General features: G+C 55.4%; 1 protein-coding gene across 1 annotated transcript; it reads left to right on the top strand.

Annotated features, from left to right (window-relative positions):
• On the top strand, positions 1-13,047 carry LOC306646474 (uncharacterized protein; the record flags this gene model as incomplete). Its single annotated transcript, XM_079115073.1, has 4 exons — positions 1-510; positions 10,536-10,631; positions 11,358-11,438; positions 12,886-13,047. 4 exons carry the CDS (start codon positions 1-3, stop codon positions 13,030-13,032), a joined length of 834 nt encoding a protein of 277 aa, XP_078971199.1. The 3' UTR covers positions 13,033-13,047.
• Positions 13,048-14,614: the final 1,567 nt, after the last annotated feature.

Here is a 14,614-nt window from a genome sequence, read left to right as displayed (position 1 = left end):
ATGAGAGGGCAGAGCCTGAGACTGAAGGGGCGGGACGAAGCGGCCGAAAAGCGCGGTGTTCGTATGGTGATTGGGCGGACTGTGGTCGTCAGGGAAACGGAGGCGAAGAGGTGTGGCCTCAGGGAGGCGGGGCTTCCTCAGACTGCCCGGTTGGGACCCGGCGGCCGCCGTCAGCTGACCTGCCGCCATCTTGTCCGCCATTTGCCAGCGGCTGGGTTTCGGAGCGCGGGCCTTCGGCCAGGGTGTCGCCGCCGCCGTCCCTGTCCCCGGACCCCGCCGCCACCCTGGCCTGGGCGCCTGCTCCGCCGCGGCGGCCGGCAGCGCAGTGCTCCGCGGGCGGCAGGCGCGGTTCCCGGGCCCCCGCACGGCGCCGGGCCGCGGACCTTCGGGGGCCAGAGCCCGCGGGCCGCCGCGATGGCCCTCAAGATGGTCAAGGGCAGCATCGACCGCATGTTCGACAAGAACCTGCAGGACCTGGTCCGCGGCATCCGCAACCACAAGGAGGACGAGGTGAGCCGGCGCGGAGCGGGGCTGCCCGGCCTGGTCACCGCCCGGCTCTGCCCGCCCTGCCCGCCGGGCCTGCTCACCCTCCAGCCGGTCCCCGAGGCCGCGCTCCGGGCTCCGGCCCCGCCTGCCTAGGGGCAGCGACCCTGCACGTCCTCTCCCCCGTCCAGCCTCAGTGTACCCCTAAGCAGCGGTCTCGCGAGCAGCTGACCCTGCCGCGGTGGCCTCCCTCCCGGAGCCTCGGTTCACTCACTCGGAGGGATTCTGGTCTGCCCCTCCCGAGTGATTGCCCTAAGAGACCTAGTGGGTGCCTGAGCAGTGGCCCTCACACCTGAGGTTTCCTGTCACAGGTGGAAGTTTTGGGTTCCTGGTCTCTGGACCAGGAACCAGGAACCCGATTCTCATGGCGACCCTCCTTGGGAGCCGGAGGCAGGAGATCCGGGTGCCCCTGGAGAAACTCCTGTTTGGGGAACTGTGTCCGGGGTGCTCCCTGGGGCCAGGCTGGGAACCTGCCAGGTGTCAGGGCCTTGCCTTTGGGCCCAAGCTCCTAGGGCTGTCCCTGGTGCCGCCTCAGCTCCAGTAAGGAAATCCTGGAGTGGGGAAGCCAGCTTCAAACAGGAACCAAAAACCAGGGAGTGGCAATGGCTCCCAGAAGTGAAATTTTAACTGTGGGCATCATTTCCTTCCCTCCCCTCCCTTACCCCAACCTGTGACCTAGATTAAGGAAGAACAGGAACATTTAGTGGCCACCAAGGGACTGGCTTCGTTGAGGATGCCCAGACACTCCGCTTAGGCCCTGCAAGCCCCTGTGCCAGATATGAACTGGTCCTGCTTGCCGTGGCCCACACCAGAAGGAGCAGGAAGTTAGGAACTTGCTCCAGACACCCTCAGTCCAGTTCCTGGCTGGGGAACCTGAGGTCTTGCCACATTGCTGCCCTGTTCCAGAAGCTTGTGACCTCCTGGGGAAGGAGGTTGGTTCCTTCCTTCATCTGCACCCTGTCCCTCCTCTGTGGCTGCTCTTTGCTGTGCATCCTCCAGCACTCTGGCTGCTTGGTTACTGTGTTACTAACTTGTGTACCATCCTCAGTTTCTGCTTGAGTGGAAGGAGTAGCTGATTGGCTTACAGCTTATGTACTGAGTGTGGCTGTCCAAATTCAAAGTGTGTTTGCACCCTCTGGTGGCTTTTTCTGCCCTGGTAGGCTCTCCTGGCTCCCATTCCTCCATCCTGTTCTGTGGGTGTTCCTGGACAGCCTGTTTGGCAGCCCTGAGGATGGACCACACACTGATTAGGGGAGTGGTGCTCTGCCGGCTGAACGACACCCCAGCCCTGTTTGTTTCTTTTAGACAGGGCCTCTCTAAGTTGACCAGGCTGGTCTCAGACTTGCCATCCTTTTGCCTCAGCCTCATGTGTAGTTGAGATGACAGGTGTGTGCCACTGTTTGGATGTTGTTTATTACATTTTTGAAATGGAGTATTGCTGTGTTGTCCAGGCTGGCCTTTTTGATTTGCTTGTTTGTTTTTTGGTACTGGAGATTGAACCCAGGAGTGCTTTATCACTAAGGTACATCCTCAGCCCTTTTTATTTTTTATTTTAAGATAGGGTCTTGGTAAGTAGCCGAGGGCCTTACTAAATTGCTAAGGCTGGCCTAAGACTTGGTGACCCTCCTGCCCCAGCTTCCCCAGTTTAAGGATTACAGTTTGACACAGGGCTCAGGCTGGTCTTAGACTTGCACTCCTTTTGGCTCAGCCTCTGGAGTAACTAGGATTACAGGTGTGGACCACTGCACCAGGAGGGGGCCTATTGTTGAGGGAGGTGTGCTTTCCTTCCCAGGTAGCCTTCATCCACCCCATGTTGTGGGTCAGTCCCACGGTCTTACACGTGCAAAGCACACGCTCTACCACTGAGCTGTACCCTCAGTGTGGAGCCTTGTTTCTTCATTTGGAATTGGCAGGAACTGATAGTGCCTTTTCCACAGGCAGGTCCTCATCAAATGGGACATTGATAGAGGAAGTGCTTTTATCTATCTGTTATTTGGGATTGAACACAGGGGCACTCAACCACTGAGCCACATCCCCAGCCCTTTTTTTTTTTTAATATTTTTTAATTGTAGATGGACACAATACCTTTATTTTATTTATTTACTTTTTTATGTGGTGCTGGGGATCAAACCCAGGGCAAGCACTCAACCACTGAGCTACAACCCCAGTCCTCTTGGCCCTTTTTATATTTTATTTAGAGACAGGATCTCATTGAGTTGCTCAGGGCCTTGCTAAGTTGCTGAGGCTGGTTTAGAACTTGAGATCCTCTGCCTGAGGTGCTGGGGTTACAGGAGTGTGCCACCCTGCCTGGCTGGAGGTGCTTTTTAAAGGTGCAGGGCCCGGCTGGGTGGGACCTTCTCAGAGTCTCAGGTTTCTGTGTGCCCTCCACCCCCCGCTGACTGATGGACACGTTGTTCTCTCCAGGCAGGACCCATGGAAGCCTGGGCTCCTGGTTCCTCAGAAGACCATCCTCCTGGTCTCGAGGGCATTCCTCCAGTGCTGACAGGTGCCCTGGGCAGCTGCAGTGACTGTTTCCCCTTTAAAAATGGCTTCTTCGTAGACTGTGCTTCCTAGTTCTTTCCTGTCATCACTGCCCCTGAGCGAAGACTTCCGACCTTGTGCTTTCCCATAACTGTAGTTTTCTCCAAAGTTTCCTTTTGATGGTAGGTTTTACCTAAGACTGATATGCAGCATGTCTTCCAAGTATCCTCAGCCCTCAGGCAGCCCTGTGCTTTGGCAGAGTTGGGGCGCTGGGGGCAAGTTTGCCTCTCCCTCAGGGCCAGCCTCTGCTCCCCTGCAGCTTCCGTGGTGTGTATGCAGACCTGTCTCCAGGGCAGTCTCCCTCTGGTGGGCCATTTAGTGTGTTCTGGCAGTGCCGTTTGCTCTGGGTGCAGTCTGTAGGCTGGTGGGCCAGGGTGGTCAGCGGGGGTAGTGCCTTGGTGTAGTTGCTTGTTGCTCCATTGCCTTGTGCCTGGCTCCTGCAGGCTTCCAGTGTCTTCCTAACTGGTGTTGTCTCTGCTCTTGCACCTCTGGTGCACCCCAGGTGCATCTCCTAGGCCTCCGCCCCGGTGGGAGCGTGGTGAGTCTAGATTGTCTGCGCCTGATGTGCCAGAGTCCATGCTGCCCACGGCTGCTCCAGCCAGCAGCTGAGTACAGAGCAAGCCCAGGGCAGGCCTTGGGGAACACAGGTCACCTTAGCCTTGCTGGACTTCCCGGTGACCACAGGGGCAGCCCTGTAGGATTCTTTTGTCCAGTCTCTCATGGGAGTTGTCCCAACAAAATTCAGGCATATGCAGCCCCGTCTTGGGGTCAGCTGTTGCTGGATTGAGCTTTGTTTGGCACATCCACCAGCCCTACTCCCCAGTGGGCTACCAGTGACTGTCACCAGGGTTGGGGATACCCATCTGCTTCCACAGGTGTAGCCCAGTGTTGCCTGGACCTGCGTGTCTGCCAGGCCGCTTCCTTTGCTCTCTGCCCCTCACTCTCCTGTGCTTCCTCCCATCAGCCCTCTCAGCCCTCTTGGTGTCTGCTTTGTCCAGCTTCTTGCTCACACTGAGGCTGGAACCTCCTGAGTTTGTGGGTACTTTCCCCACCCTGCTCCTGGGGCAGGTGCTGCCCGTTGTTCAGGCCCTGGGCTGGGCCCGGCCCTGCTCGCCCACTGGGCCCTTCCATGGTGCCCGTGCCCTCCAGGCAGGGCTGCCTGTTTAGCATGGAGGCAGGGCCACCTCCCTGTCTCCTGGCTTTTGTGCTGCAGCCTTGGAAGACATACCCCCACAGTATTGGTCTCCCTCTGCCCTGGGTCACTTGGGTGACCTGACTGTGGTCAGTTGAATACTAGTCCCCAGAGGTAGCCTCATGCTAATCCTGAGACCTGGGGTACATTGCCTTTGGATACAAAAGGACTGCAGATAGGATCAGTGAAGGACCCTGAGCTGGGGTCACCCTGGTCATCAGGGCCCAGTGTCACCCCAGGGTTCTCATGAAGAGGCAGGAGGGCTAGAGGCAGAGAGCCTGGAAGACACAGCGCTGCTGGCTGTGGAGCTGGGGAAGGGTGTGCAGGCTCTCCCTGGGGCTTCTGCAGGCCCAGCCCTGCCACATCTGGATCTAGCCCAGCAAACTCCTCGATGGCCCTGTGGCCTGTGCACGGTGAGAGGGTGGGTCTACTTTTTTAGCGATCGTGTTTGAAGTGACTTGTCACAAATGCCAGCCTTTGGCCTGTTTCCCTCTAGATGCCACGCGCCCCAGCAGTGCCCTGTTCATCTCTCCAGAGCCCTAGGTACTGCCCCTGCCAGCCCCTCTTACCCTGTGCTTTCTGTGTGCCCTGCCCTGCTGGAACTTAGGGTCTTCCTGAGTTTCTCTATGGTGTCTCTGGGCCACACTGGGGCTTCTCTAGCCAGATGCTCCTGGGGACCCAGGACTTTCTTCCCGAGACCCAGAAGTGCAAGCTAGGACCTGGGTTGCTCACCTGGCTCTCCTCGTCCGGTCTTCTCTGCAGCTCGTCCTGAGTCAACCCTGAAGCATGTTAGAGCAGCTCCTTTCCACAGTAACCCTCTGGAAGGAGTGTTTCACCCTGACTCCCTGAGGTGCACACAGCGTGGAAGACGTCCTGCACCCCCGGGAGGCCAACTGTGGGGATGCAGGAGTTCCCAGGCCAGAAGCCAAGGGAACGGGAGTTTATCTGCTGGTGCTGGCCCCAGCTGGCCATGGCTGCTCTAGGGACCGGGTGTCCCCATTGCCTGCAAATAGTGCTGCCCTATAGAAGTAGTGCTAGCCACGTGAACAGTTTTGAGTTTTCTAGTAGCCACGTTTTTAAAAAAAGAAATGGGCTGGGTGCAGCTCAGTGGTGGGTGCTTGCCTGGTGCTTAGGCCTGGGTCGAACCGGGGCATGGCAGGAAGACAGACAAAAGCAGCAGGCGTGGTTAATGCAAGAATGCATTCGACCTGACCAGCATGCCCTGCATCACCCCTGATGTCTTCCAGAAGCTGGCTATGTTTGGTGCTGAGGCCGAGGGACCTGCAGGTCCGATCCCCACCTGTCAGGTCTACCCCCCACATTGCAGCTCTCTGAGCTGCATGTGGCCAGGGCTGCCGTGGGGAGCTGCAGCCGACACTCAGCACGTCCCTTCTCCCGTGGTCCTCTGGTGAGGTGTCCCCTTTCTCCTCTGGTTAGTGGTATCCTATCCCTGCATGTGCTTCCCCTCCCCCCTCTGACCTCACCTTAGGTGAGCTGCCTCACCTCAGCTCCTGTTCAGAGCTGGGTGCTCTGGACCTGTCTACCTAGCTGTCACCTGCATCCCCTGGAAGCCTGGGGCACCCCACTCTTGGAGTGCCTGGTCGCCTTTCCTATCCCTCTGCCCTCCTGTTTCCTGGCCCTTTGAAAGACGAGCAGAGCCCCACCCTGCTTCCTTGGCTCTCTTGCTGAGCCTGCAGCATCTTTTCTGTTTATGCTGTGTCCATTTGGGGCACTTGGTCAGGGCTGGCCTTTCTCTGCCCTCTACTTACCCTCAAAACCCTGCTTGGGTCCCAGTTGCCCGCAGCTGAACTCTCCAGCTCCTCTGTGCCCGCTCTGGCCTGGTCACTGGGCACCTCTTTCACCAGGAGTAGGAACTGCTGGGCTGAGCCCTCTGGTTCACTGATGGCACTTGCCTAGTACGTGAGGCTTAGAAATGGGGAAAATTCAGCGCGCGTGTATGTAGAATATTTTGAGGGTGGCGTGAACTGGGACTAGTGGGAGGGGAAGCTGATGCTCTTAGGCCTCCAGCTGGAGAATGTCCTTCCTGTGGCCCAGTCCCAAGCTCCCAGGGGATGTAGCTGTGGATACTCGTGAGGGTACCACTGTGGGGACCTGACCAGAAGCCCTCTGCTGGTCTGACTTGGGCAAGTACTGGGTATATGCTGACTGCTGGTGTTTTGTTTTTTTTTTTTTTTTTTAGTTACCAATGAACATTTATTTATTTACTTATTTATATGTGGTGCTTAGAATTGAACCCAGTACCTCATGTGCTAGGCAAGTGCTCCACCACTGAGCGACAACTCTGGCCCTGGCTGCTATTTTTAAGATTCATTTTCACATCTGAGAAGAATAAAATGCCATGTTTGAGCTGAGTTTCTTTTTTTGGACTGGTACTGGGGTGCGCTACCACTTGAGCTGTACCCCCTGCCATTTTATTTTCCTTGTTTTGAGATGGGGCCTCAGTAAGTTGCTGAGGCTGGCCTAGAACTCGTGATCCTTCTGCCTCAGCCTCCTGGGTTGCTGGAATGGCAGGCATGTGCCACCACGCCGGCTGAGCGTTCTCCCTTTTCTGTAAGGAACATCAGTCACTGCACTAAGTCAGGGTCTCCTCTCATGACTGTGGCTCATTCTCCACGGTGGGCGTCCTGGGCACTGCACGGTGCTAAGCAGCCCCCCCTGCCCATAGGCCCAGAGCAGCCCCACCATGGCAACCACCTCTGTCCACAGACGTGGCCAGTGTTCCCTGGGGATGGAGTGCCCCAAGGAGAACCTGCTCTGGAGCTCTGTGACCAGATTGTTCCTGTGGGTGAGAGTTGAGGAAGGCAATGGAGGGTCAGGGAGACCAAGGTGACCTCTCAGTCGCCTGTGGTGCAGCTGCTCCGTACTGAGCTGTCATTGAGGCCTCCTCATTGCTCCTCTTGGTCGCCAGCTAAGCCCGGACCAGGGCTGAAGACCCCAGTGCTTGGCCTAGGCCTGCAGTGGACCCAGGCAGGACAGTACCTTCCCAGCCTCAAGGAATAACCACCCAGGTGGCACCTTCCCGTCTCGTCATCTTGTCCCCAGAGCTGCTTACATGAGCCACACATGCTGAGAGGTGGTGTCCAGCAGCAGTCTGTTTACTTGTTTACTTATTTACTAATTTATTTTTTAGGGAAAGAAAGAGAAAGAGGGACAGAGACAGATCAATATGATCCTGAAGCCCCTCTGCCAACATTTGGGAAAATACAGATTCTTTGTCTTTATCCCAGAAATCTGCCTGGATTTAATTCATCTAGGGAGAACCAAGAACCTGAAGTTTGTTTTTTTGGTAGCAGGGATTGATATTTTACCATTGAGCTACTTCTCTAGCCCTTTTTAATTTTTTATTTTGAGATAGGATCTTGCTGAGTTGCTGGGCTTCACTAAATTTCTGAGCTGGCTTTGAAATTGCAATCCTCCTGCCTCAGCCTCTGGAGACCCTGGGATGACAGGTATGCACCACCTGTGAGCAGCAAGAATCTAAGTTGTTAAGAAAAACTCCCCAGGGAATTTAGCCATGCAGCTAGGTTTGAAGCAGCCTGTTTTCCCACGACCTTGAGGAGTTCCTGTGGAAAGGAGTGTGCGTCCTGTACTCCAAGTCAAGTCACCGCAGCTAACCAGAGGAACCACGGCAGAGCAGTGCTCATTGGCGCGTGGAGAAGTGGGCGTGGCATGGAGTGAGGCTGCATCTTTAATTGCTTTCTGTGTCAATATGTAGCCATTTATACTTACACCTCAAAATATTTCTAACTTACGGGGTCTACTCCTACTGGGGATTGAACCCGGGGTGTGTGACAGTGAGCTACATCCTCAGACCTTTATTTGTTGCGTCAGAGCCTCGCTAAGTTGCTGAAGCCAGCATCGAGCTTGAGACCCTCCCTCAGCCTCCCAGGCCACTGGGATCATAGGTGTGCACTCCGCACCTGGCTAGTTTGCATTGTTAACACGGGCTCATCCCTCGGTATCCTTGGCTTGATTTCAGGACTCCCAGGATGCCAAAAACCCAAGGATGCTCAGATCCTTCTATATGCTGTACACAGTGGCACAGGCCACTTGTAAGGCTGAGGCAGGAGGATCACAAGTTCGAGGTTGGCCTCAGCTACATAGGCCCTGTTTCAAAATTAAAAGAAAAACAAACCCGGGGTGTGGCCCAGTCGAAGTGCCCTTGGTTCGGCTCCCCATGCCCCTCTGCCACAGTCCAGACTCAACTCCATGTGACTGATTCCAGCCTTTGAGCTCTGTAGTGGGCATTTTGTGTTTGTGGTGCTGGGTGGCACCCAGTGCCTCACCTTCCAGCTTCACGCCCTGCCGCTGAGCTGCACCCTTGCCCATCCAGTGCTTTATTTCGGAATCTTGCAGTTCTGGGATCTTTTTGACGACTTCCTATTGCTCCCTTCTCTGCTGAGTTCCCTGGCTTTCCCCGAGCCCAGCGAGCTGCGCTCTGCTTCTCATGAGCTGGCTGCTGAACTGACCCCTGCTTGCCCCAGCACCTGTCCTGCAGCCAACTACTGCTCCTTGGCTGCCTTTTTCCATGAGGGCAGGTGACTTTTCTGTTCCTGTTGTGAGTGGTCCTGAGTTTTCTGGGTGTTGTGAAAACACCCCCAGGGTTACTGGGGGTGGACTTTGTTAGGCCCTCCTGCAGGGTGAGGGAGCGAGTGACTGAGAACCTTAGTGAGCAGGCATTTGCTGGAACCCCCGTCTGCAGTGCTCAGGTGGACCCTCGGGCCGGAGTTGCTGGACAGAGGGTCACTACTGCTGTCTGCACCAGCTGCACCTTTTTTTCTTTTTGGTACCGGGGATTGAACCCAGGGGTGCTTAAGCACTGAGCCACATCCCCAGCCCTAGTTTTTCTTTTTTATGTTTTATTTTGAGACAGTGCCTTGTTAAGTTGCTTTAGGCTCTTGCTAAATTTCTGAGGCTGGCCTTGAACTGCGCTCCTCCTGTCCCAGCCTCTCCAGCACCTGGGTTGTGGGTATGCGCCATTGCTCCTGCAGCTCCACTCGATGTTCCCTCCAGCCAGTTTTGAGGCTCCCGTGCTTCTGGCTCCCACATTTGTCTTGGTTCCATCCAAGTCATTAACTGTTCTGGTCCTTTGAGATGCAACAAAGGAGTATCCACACACCAAGCACGGAGCCCAGGAGCCCGTGGGACCTGGTCGTGTGAAGCATGTTGAAGTGTGTATAGAGTGACACTCGTCCCGTCGTCCTAAGTCTGGATGATAAAATATTCAGAACAACCCTCCGCAGAGATGGCCCTGAACAACAGCGGCCCTTTTCCCATCTGCCTGTGCAAGGGTCTTGGGTGGGGTCAGGGCGGTGTCCTGTGGTGGCAGGACAAGCTGCTGGGGCTGCTGAGGCTTCCTCCACAGAACAGCCCCTGGAGGGGCTGAGGTCAGCTGCATAGGGACTTGAACTAGAGCCCTTGTCCTGTCCACATGGGCCTGGCCCCAGCGGCAGCAGTAGGACTTGGGGTGGTGTGGTGGTGGAGTGGTGAGCCCTGCCATCTGGGGTGGCAGGACAGGGTTCCAATGGTTACAGCTTTTGATCTCGTCACTAAACAGAACCGAGCAGGGCGTGGGGTCCTTGTGCTCTGTGGAGCTTGCCTGGGAGGCCAAACGTGGCGCCCTGCACATCCATCATCAGACTGACCCAGGACCTGTGGTACCTCTGCTCTCCTCCTGGGGACCTTCAGGTTCTTGGGACTGACATGGTGACATCCACGCTCATCTCTCGTGGTGCGCCACACCCAGGGGAGCACACCTGTCTGGCAGGCTGGCCCTAGCACCTCCGTGCTGCTGGGGCTAAGCACTCTAGAGTGTGGGGATGTGCAGAGCTGGCAGAGAGGGCTGAAAGCCGGAGGCACGGGACACGTTACCACTGGGTGACACAATAGTCTGCGTCATCACAGCCAGACGCAGAAGGCCACGATGCCCCACCGCCCACTGGGGAGTGGACACATCCAGCATATCCATATGTGTGGGAATGTCACATGACTACCAGAGCATTCCATCACCCCATCACCAAGCATAAAAGAAACCCCATCCTTGTGAGCAGTTACCTCCCTCCCCTCCCCAGCCCTGTGGTGTCCATGTCTTGTCCCTGAACTTGCCTGTTCTGGGTATTCCTATCAATGGAGTCAACATGCTGTAGCCTTTTGTGTCTGGCTTCTTCCCAGAGTGGTTATCGTTGACTGTTTCAGGTAGACAATTGTAACTTAGGCTGTTTCTCTTTTTCCATTTTAGGCAAAATACATCTCTCAGTGCATTGATGAAATCAAGCAAGAGCTGAAGCAGGACAACATCGCGGTGAAGGCCAACGCGGTCTGCAAGCTGACATATGTAAGTGTCTGCCTGAGTGCTGTAGGCCTGGGGCCCCGTCCTTGCTGCAGCCTCCACCCTGCCAGCTTTCCTGTCTCTTCCACACCTGTCCACCTTCATCTTCCCATGCGCACGTGAGCGTGTGCGTGTGTCCATCCATCTGCCTATCACACATTCACTGCCACACGGTTCTGACTCCAGGTCAGGCTGTGATGCGCACACAGCTGGCGTGGGCTGGGCAGGCTGGGCAGGCTGGGCGCGGGCGTCGTGCTGGTCTAGAAGGAGCCCCTGCCCTCTAGGGTGGTCAAGGCTCAGTGGGTGGAACCCAGGCTCTGAGCCGGCCAGGCTCCTTTTCTGGCTGCAGTTGCTGCTCGCTGTGTGGGCTAGGGACAGGTGCCCATCCTCCTGCCCCATTCCTCCTCTTAGATGGGGAGGGGCTTGTCACAGCAGTCCCCAGTCAGGGCACTTGGTGGGCCCCTGTTGTTGCCGGGAGCCAATGCACCTTGGGTTGGAGTTTCCAACAGCTGAAGTAAACACCGTGTTTCAGCTGCGGACGTTTTTGGCCTTGCGGAGTTGCCGTTGACCTGTCCCTGTGGATTCTAAGTGTCAGGAAGGTGCAGCAGCCCTAGGGTGTGTGGGGTGAAGCGGGCAGTTGAGCTGCCTGGGGCTCGTGTTCCCCTTAAGGCTACTCTCTTGGTCTCCTCTTTGGCTTGTGAGTAAAAAATGCCCGTGCCTCCTTCTTAACAGTTGCAAATGTTAGGGTACGACATCAGCTGGGCTGCCTTCAACATCATTGAAGTGATGAGCGCCTCCAAGTTCACGTTCAAGGTGAGTCGGGTGGGCATCCCCACTCCAACATCCTCCAGTGCCCCTTCTGTGCCAGGGGCCTGACTACGCGGGGATGGCGTGTGGTCTCATTACCCACCGTGGCCCAGACGTGGGGCTGGCACAGGCAGGTGGTGCAGTGTCCCCCATCCCGAACCCTGGCCTCATGCTGTGCCCCAGGTGGTGAGCTGGGTCCTGGAGGGTTTCCTTGTTTTAAGAAAATCATCAGGGATGAGACGCAGCTCAGGGTGGAGCCCTTGCTTAGCATGAGTGAGGCCCTGGGTCCATCCCAGTGTGCAAAACAACAAACCCACTTTCTACAGCTGGGTATTTATTAATCCATCTTGTCTCTTTGTCCAGATATGGAACACCTATAAAAACTTAAATGGAGTAGTACATTTACCATTTGGAAATAATACTTTGAAATAATACTCGAGTGTTTTTTATGTTTGCAGAGTTGAAAACTTGGGACTTAATGGATTGAAGGAAACATTACAAAAAAGAAAAAAAAAAAAAATGACCAAAATAACAAAACTACTAATGACCTGTCTCAGTTCCACAGGCTTTCTCCATGTAGACGCCACCCTATGAGTTCTCGCATTAATACCGTCTATGTAAAGTCTTTTAATTTTAACAAAATGTTGGTTTTGTAGGACTGAACTGAGTATGTAGTTTAGACTATAGCTAAATTTATAATCCTTAGAAAAAATCAATAATCTCCTTGCCTAGAAATCATGTCCATCATTCTGTTCCTGTGCCTCTTAGATATTTTCTCTTTCTTTTTTTTTTTTTTTTTCCTGATACTGGGAATTGAACACATGGGTGCTCTACCACTGAGCTACATCCCCAGCCCCTTTTAAAAATTTTATTTTGAGGACAGGGTCTCACTAAGTTCCCAGGCTGGTCTTGAACTTCTGATCCTTTACCTCGGCCCTCCAAGTTGCTGGGATCACAGGTGTGTGCCACCACACCAGGGCCAATTTATTGATTGATATTTCTTGTGGTCCTGGGGATGGAACACGGGACTTCACACAGGCTGAGCCAGCGCCCTCACTGAGCCACAAATTTCCCTCACCACTGGTAACTGTTGATGGAAGAATGAAATACCATGTTTGTCAAAACGTGGTTGCCCATACACGTGTATTGAAAGCATTCTGTGCATTCGTGAGTGTGACCCTGGCCATCCTCTGCAGCCTGGTCTGAGCAGTCTGCTGGGTCATCACCAAACCCACACCCAGTACTCCGTGCCTTGTCCCCTAGAGGGGTTTTGGACTCAGCAAGTCCGTGGAGCTCAGAGTGTTGGCAGGGTGTGGGCAGCCATAGGGAACACTGTTTTAAGACCAGGTGCTCCCTCCGTCTGGGAGTCTCCTGGAGCTGTGTGGAGGCCTGGCCTGGTCTAGTGTGCCTGCCATGGCCCCCAGCATCCAGAGGCTCCTGCTTGCCTCCACAGCGAATCGGCTACCTTGCTGCTTCCCAGTGTTTTCATGAAGGCACAGACGTCATCATGCTGACAACAAACCAGATAGCGGTAGGTACCTACCCCAGCCACACTGGCCCTCCCATCTCCTGTGTGACTCTGAGCCCGTGGTGTTTCTAGCAAGCAGGCATGGCCTCTGAAGCCCTGGCGTTTGTGGAGCAGCATGGAAACCCCTTGTCATTTCTTCTGCTTAGCCCTAGGGGTGAGCTCTGGTGGCTTCTGGGGTCCACTTGGAGGCTGGCCTCGTGGCACCTCCCCATTCTGCTTCCCCTCCCATGGCCCCTGCCTGTGGGTACCGTCTCTCATGTTTGGTTTTTTTTTTTTGATGGTGCTGGGGATGAACCTCTAGCACTGAGCTACACCCCTAGCCCTTTATTTTCTACTTGGAGGCAGGATCAAGGGTCTCGCTAAGTTGCTGAGGCTGGCCTTGATCTTGCAGTTGTCCAATTACCTTGTCCCAGACTCCTGAGTTGGTGGGCTGACAGGTGTGTCCACCATGCCAGGCTCCCCTTGATTCTCTGAGGTTTTGTGAGGTGTGTATAGAGTTCTTACCTTTTTGGGGTAGTCTTGAGACCGCAGAAGAGACACTCCTCCCTGCCCTGGTGCAGGTGTGAGCGCCTTGGCGGCCCACTCTTCGTGGGCTCTGGCCACAGACCCATGCTCACCGATGACTAGGACAATGCCTGGACCCTGCAGGTGTTGTCACCCCTGCAGGTGCCCTGGTCCGTAGGGCAAGTGTGGGGTGCTCAGGTGTGGGGAGGCCAGCTCTCACCATGGATAATGGCGAGGCGACTTGGTGTGACCTGTGGAGCCTGAGGGTCAGGTGCCCACATGGGGGCCTGGGCAAGTGGGGTTTTCTGCAAGAAAGAGGGTTGGGTTGCCATAAGGGAAGGGGTAGGATGCAGAGAGAGGGTGGTGGGCTCTGTCCACTTGAGCATTCCCCTGCCTCCCTCCATGTGGAGGCTGTGGGTCGGGCCTGCAGTGCGGGGACACCTCCAGCCTTGCTTTCTAACAGAGCACACGACTGGCTCTGGCACAACAAGGTCTAGGGCGTGCCTGTGGTCCCCACTGCCATCCTGACTCAGATGCAGTGGCTTCTGTGTAGCTGCAGCCCATCTGCTGATGGCACTCGATTCTGCTCACGTGAGGTCACCATGGAACACTTCCTGTGTGTTCACACCTCTGGGCCTTTTTTTTTTTTAGCGTAGGATTTATTGAAGCGAGAAGAAAGGAGACAAACTCCTGGGGTCGCTCCCCTACTATGTTGTGTTCTGTCCCCTTTTTCCTTTAAGTATTTTTAGTTGTAGGTGGACACGATACCTTTTTTTTTTTTTTTTTTTTATGTTTTTACATGGTTCCAAGGCTTGAGCCGGTGGCCCGCCTGTGAGGCCAGCTCCAGCACTGAGCTGCTCTGCGCCTGGCTCCCCTGCTGTTTTAGTGAGCCTCGGACCCTGGCGCAGCTCCTGGGACCACAGGCGAGGGCCCAGGAGTGGTGCTGCTCTGGGGCCAGAACTGGCAGCCTAGTGATTCCTGAGTGCACTCTTGGCAAGCCTCCCTTGCAGAAGGCCCCTCACCTCCTGGGGCTTCTCTGTAGCTCTTTGCTGGAGAGATTTCAGGCTTTCACCCCACAGGACTCAGTCAGGCTGGTGTCCAGGAGCCACTGTCCCACTGCCTCCCCTCCTGCCATCATGTCCCTTTCGTC

Source organism: Sciurus vulgaris (genome assembly GCF_902686455.1).
Source record: "Sciurus vulgaris genome assembly, chromosome: 16".
Taxonomy (NCBI): Eukaryota; Metazoa; Chordata; class Mammalia; order Rodentia; family Sciuridae; genus Sciurus; species Sciurus vulgaris.
Note: the sequence above shows the minus strand (reverse complement) of the source record. Positions and strands in the feature narration are given on the sequence as shown.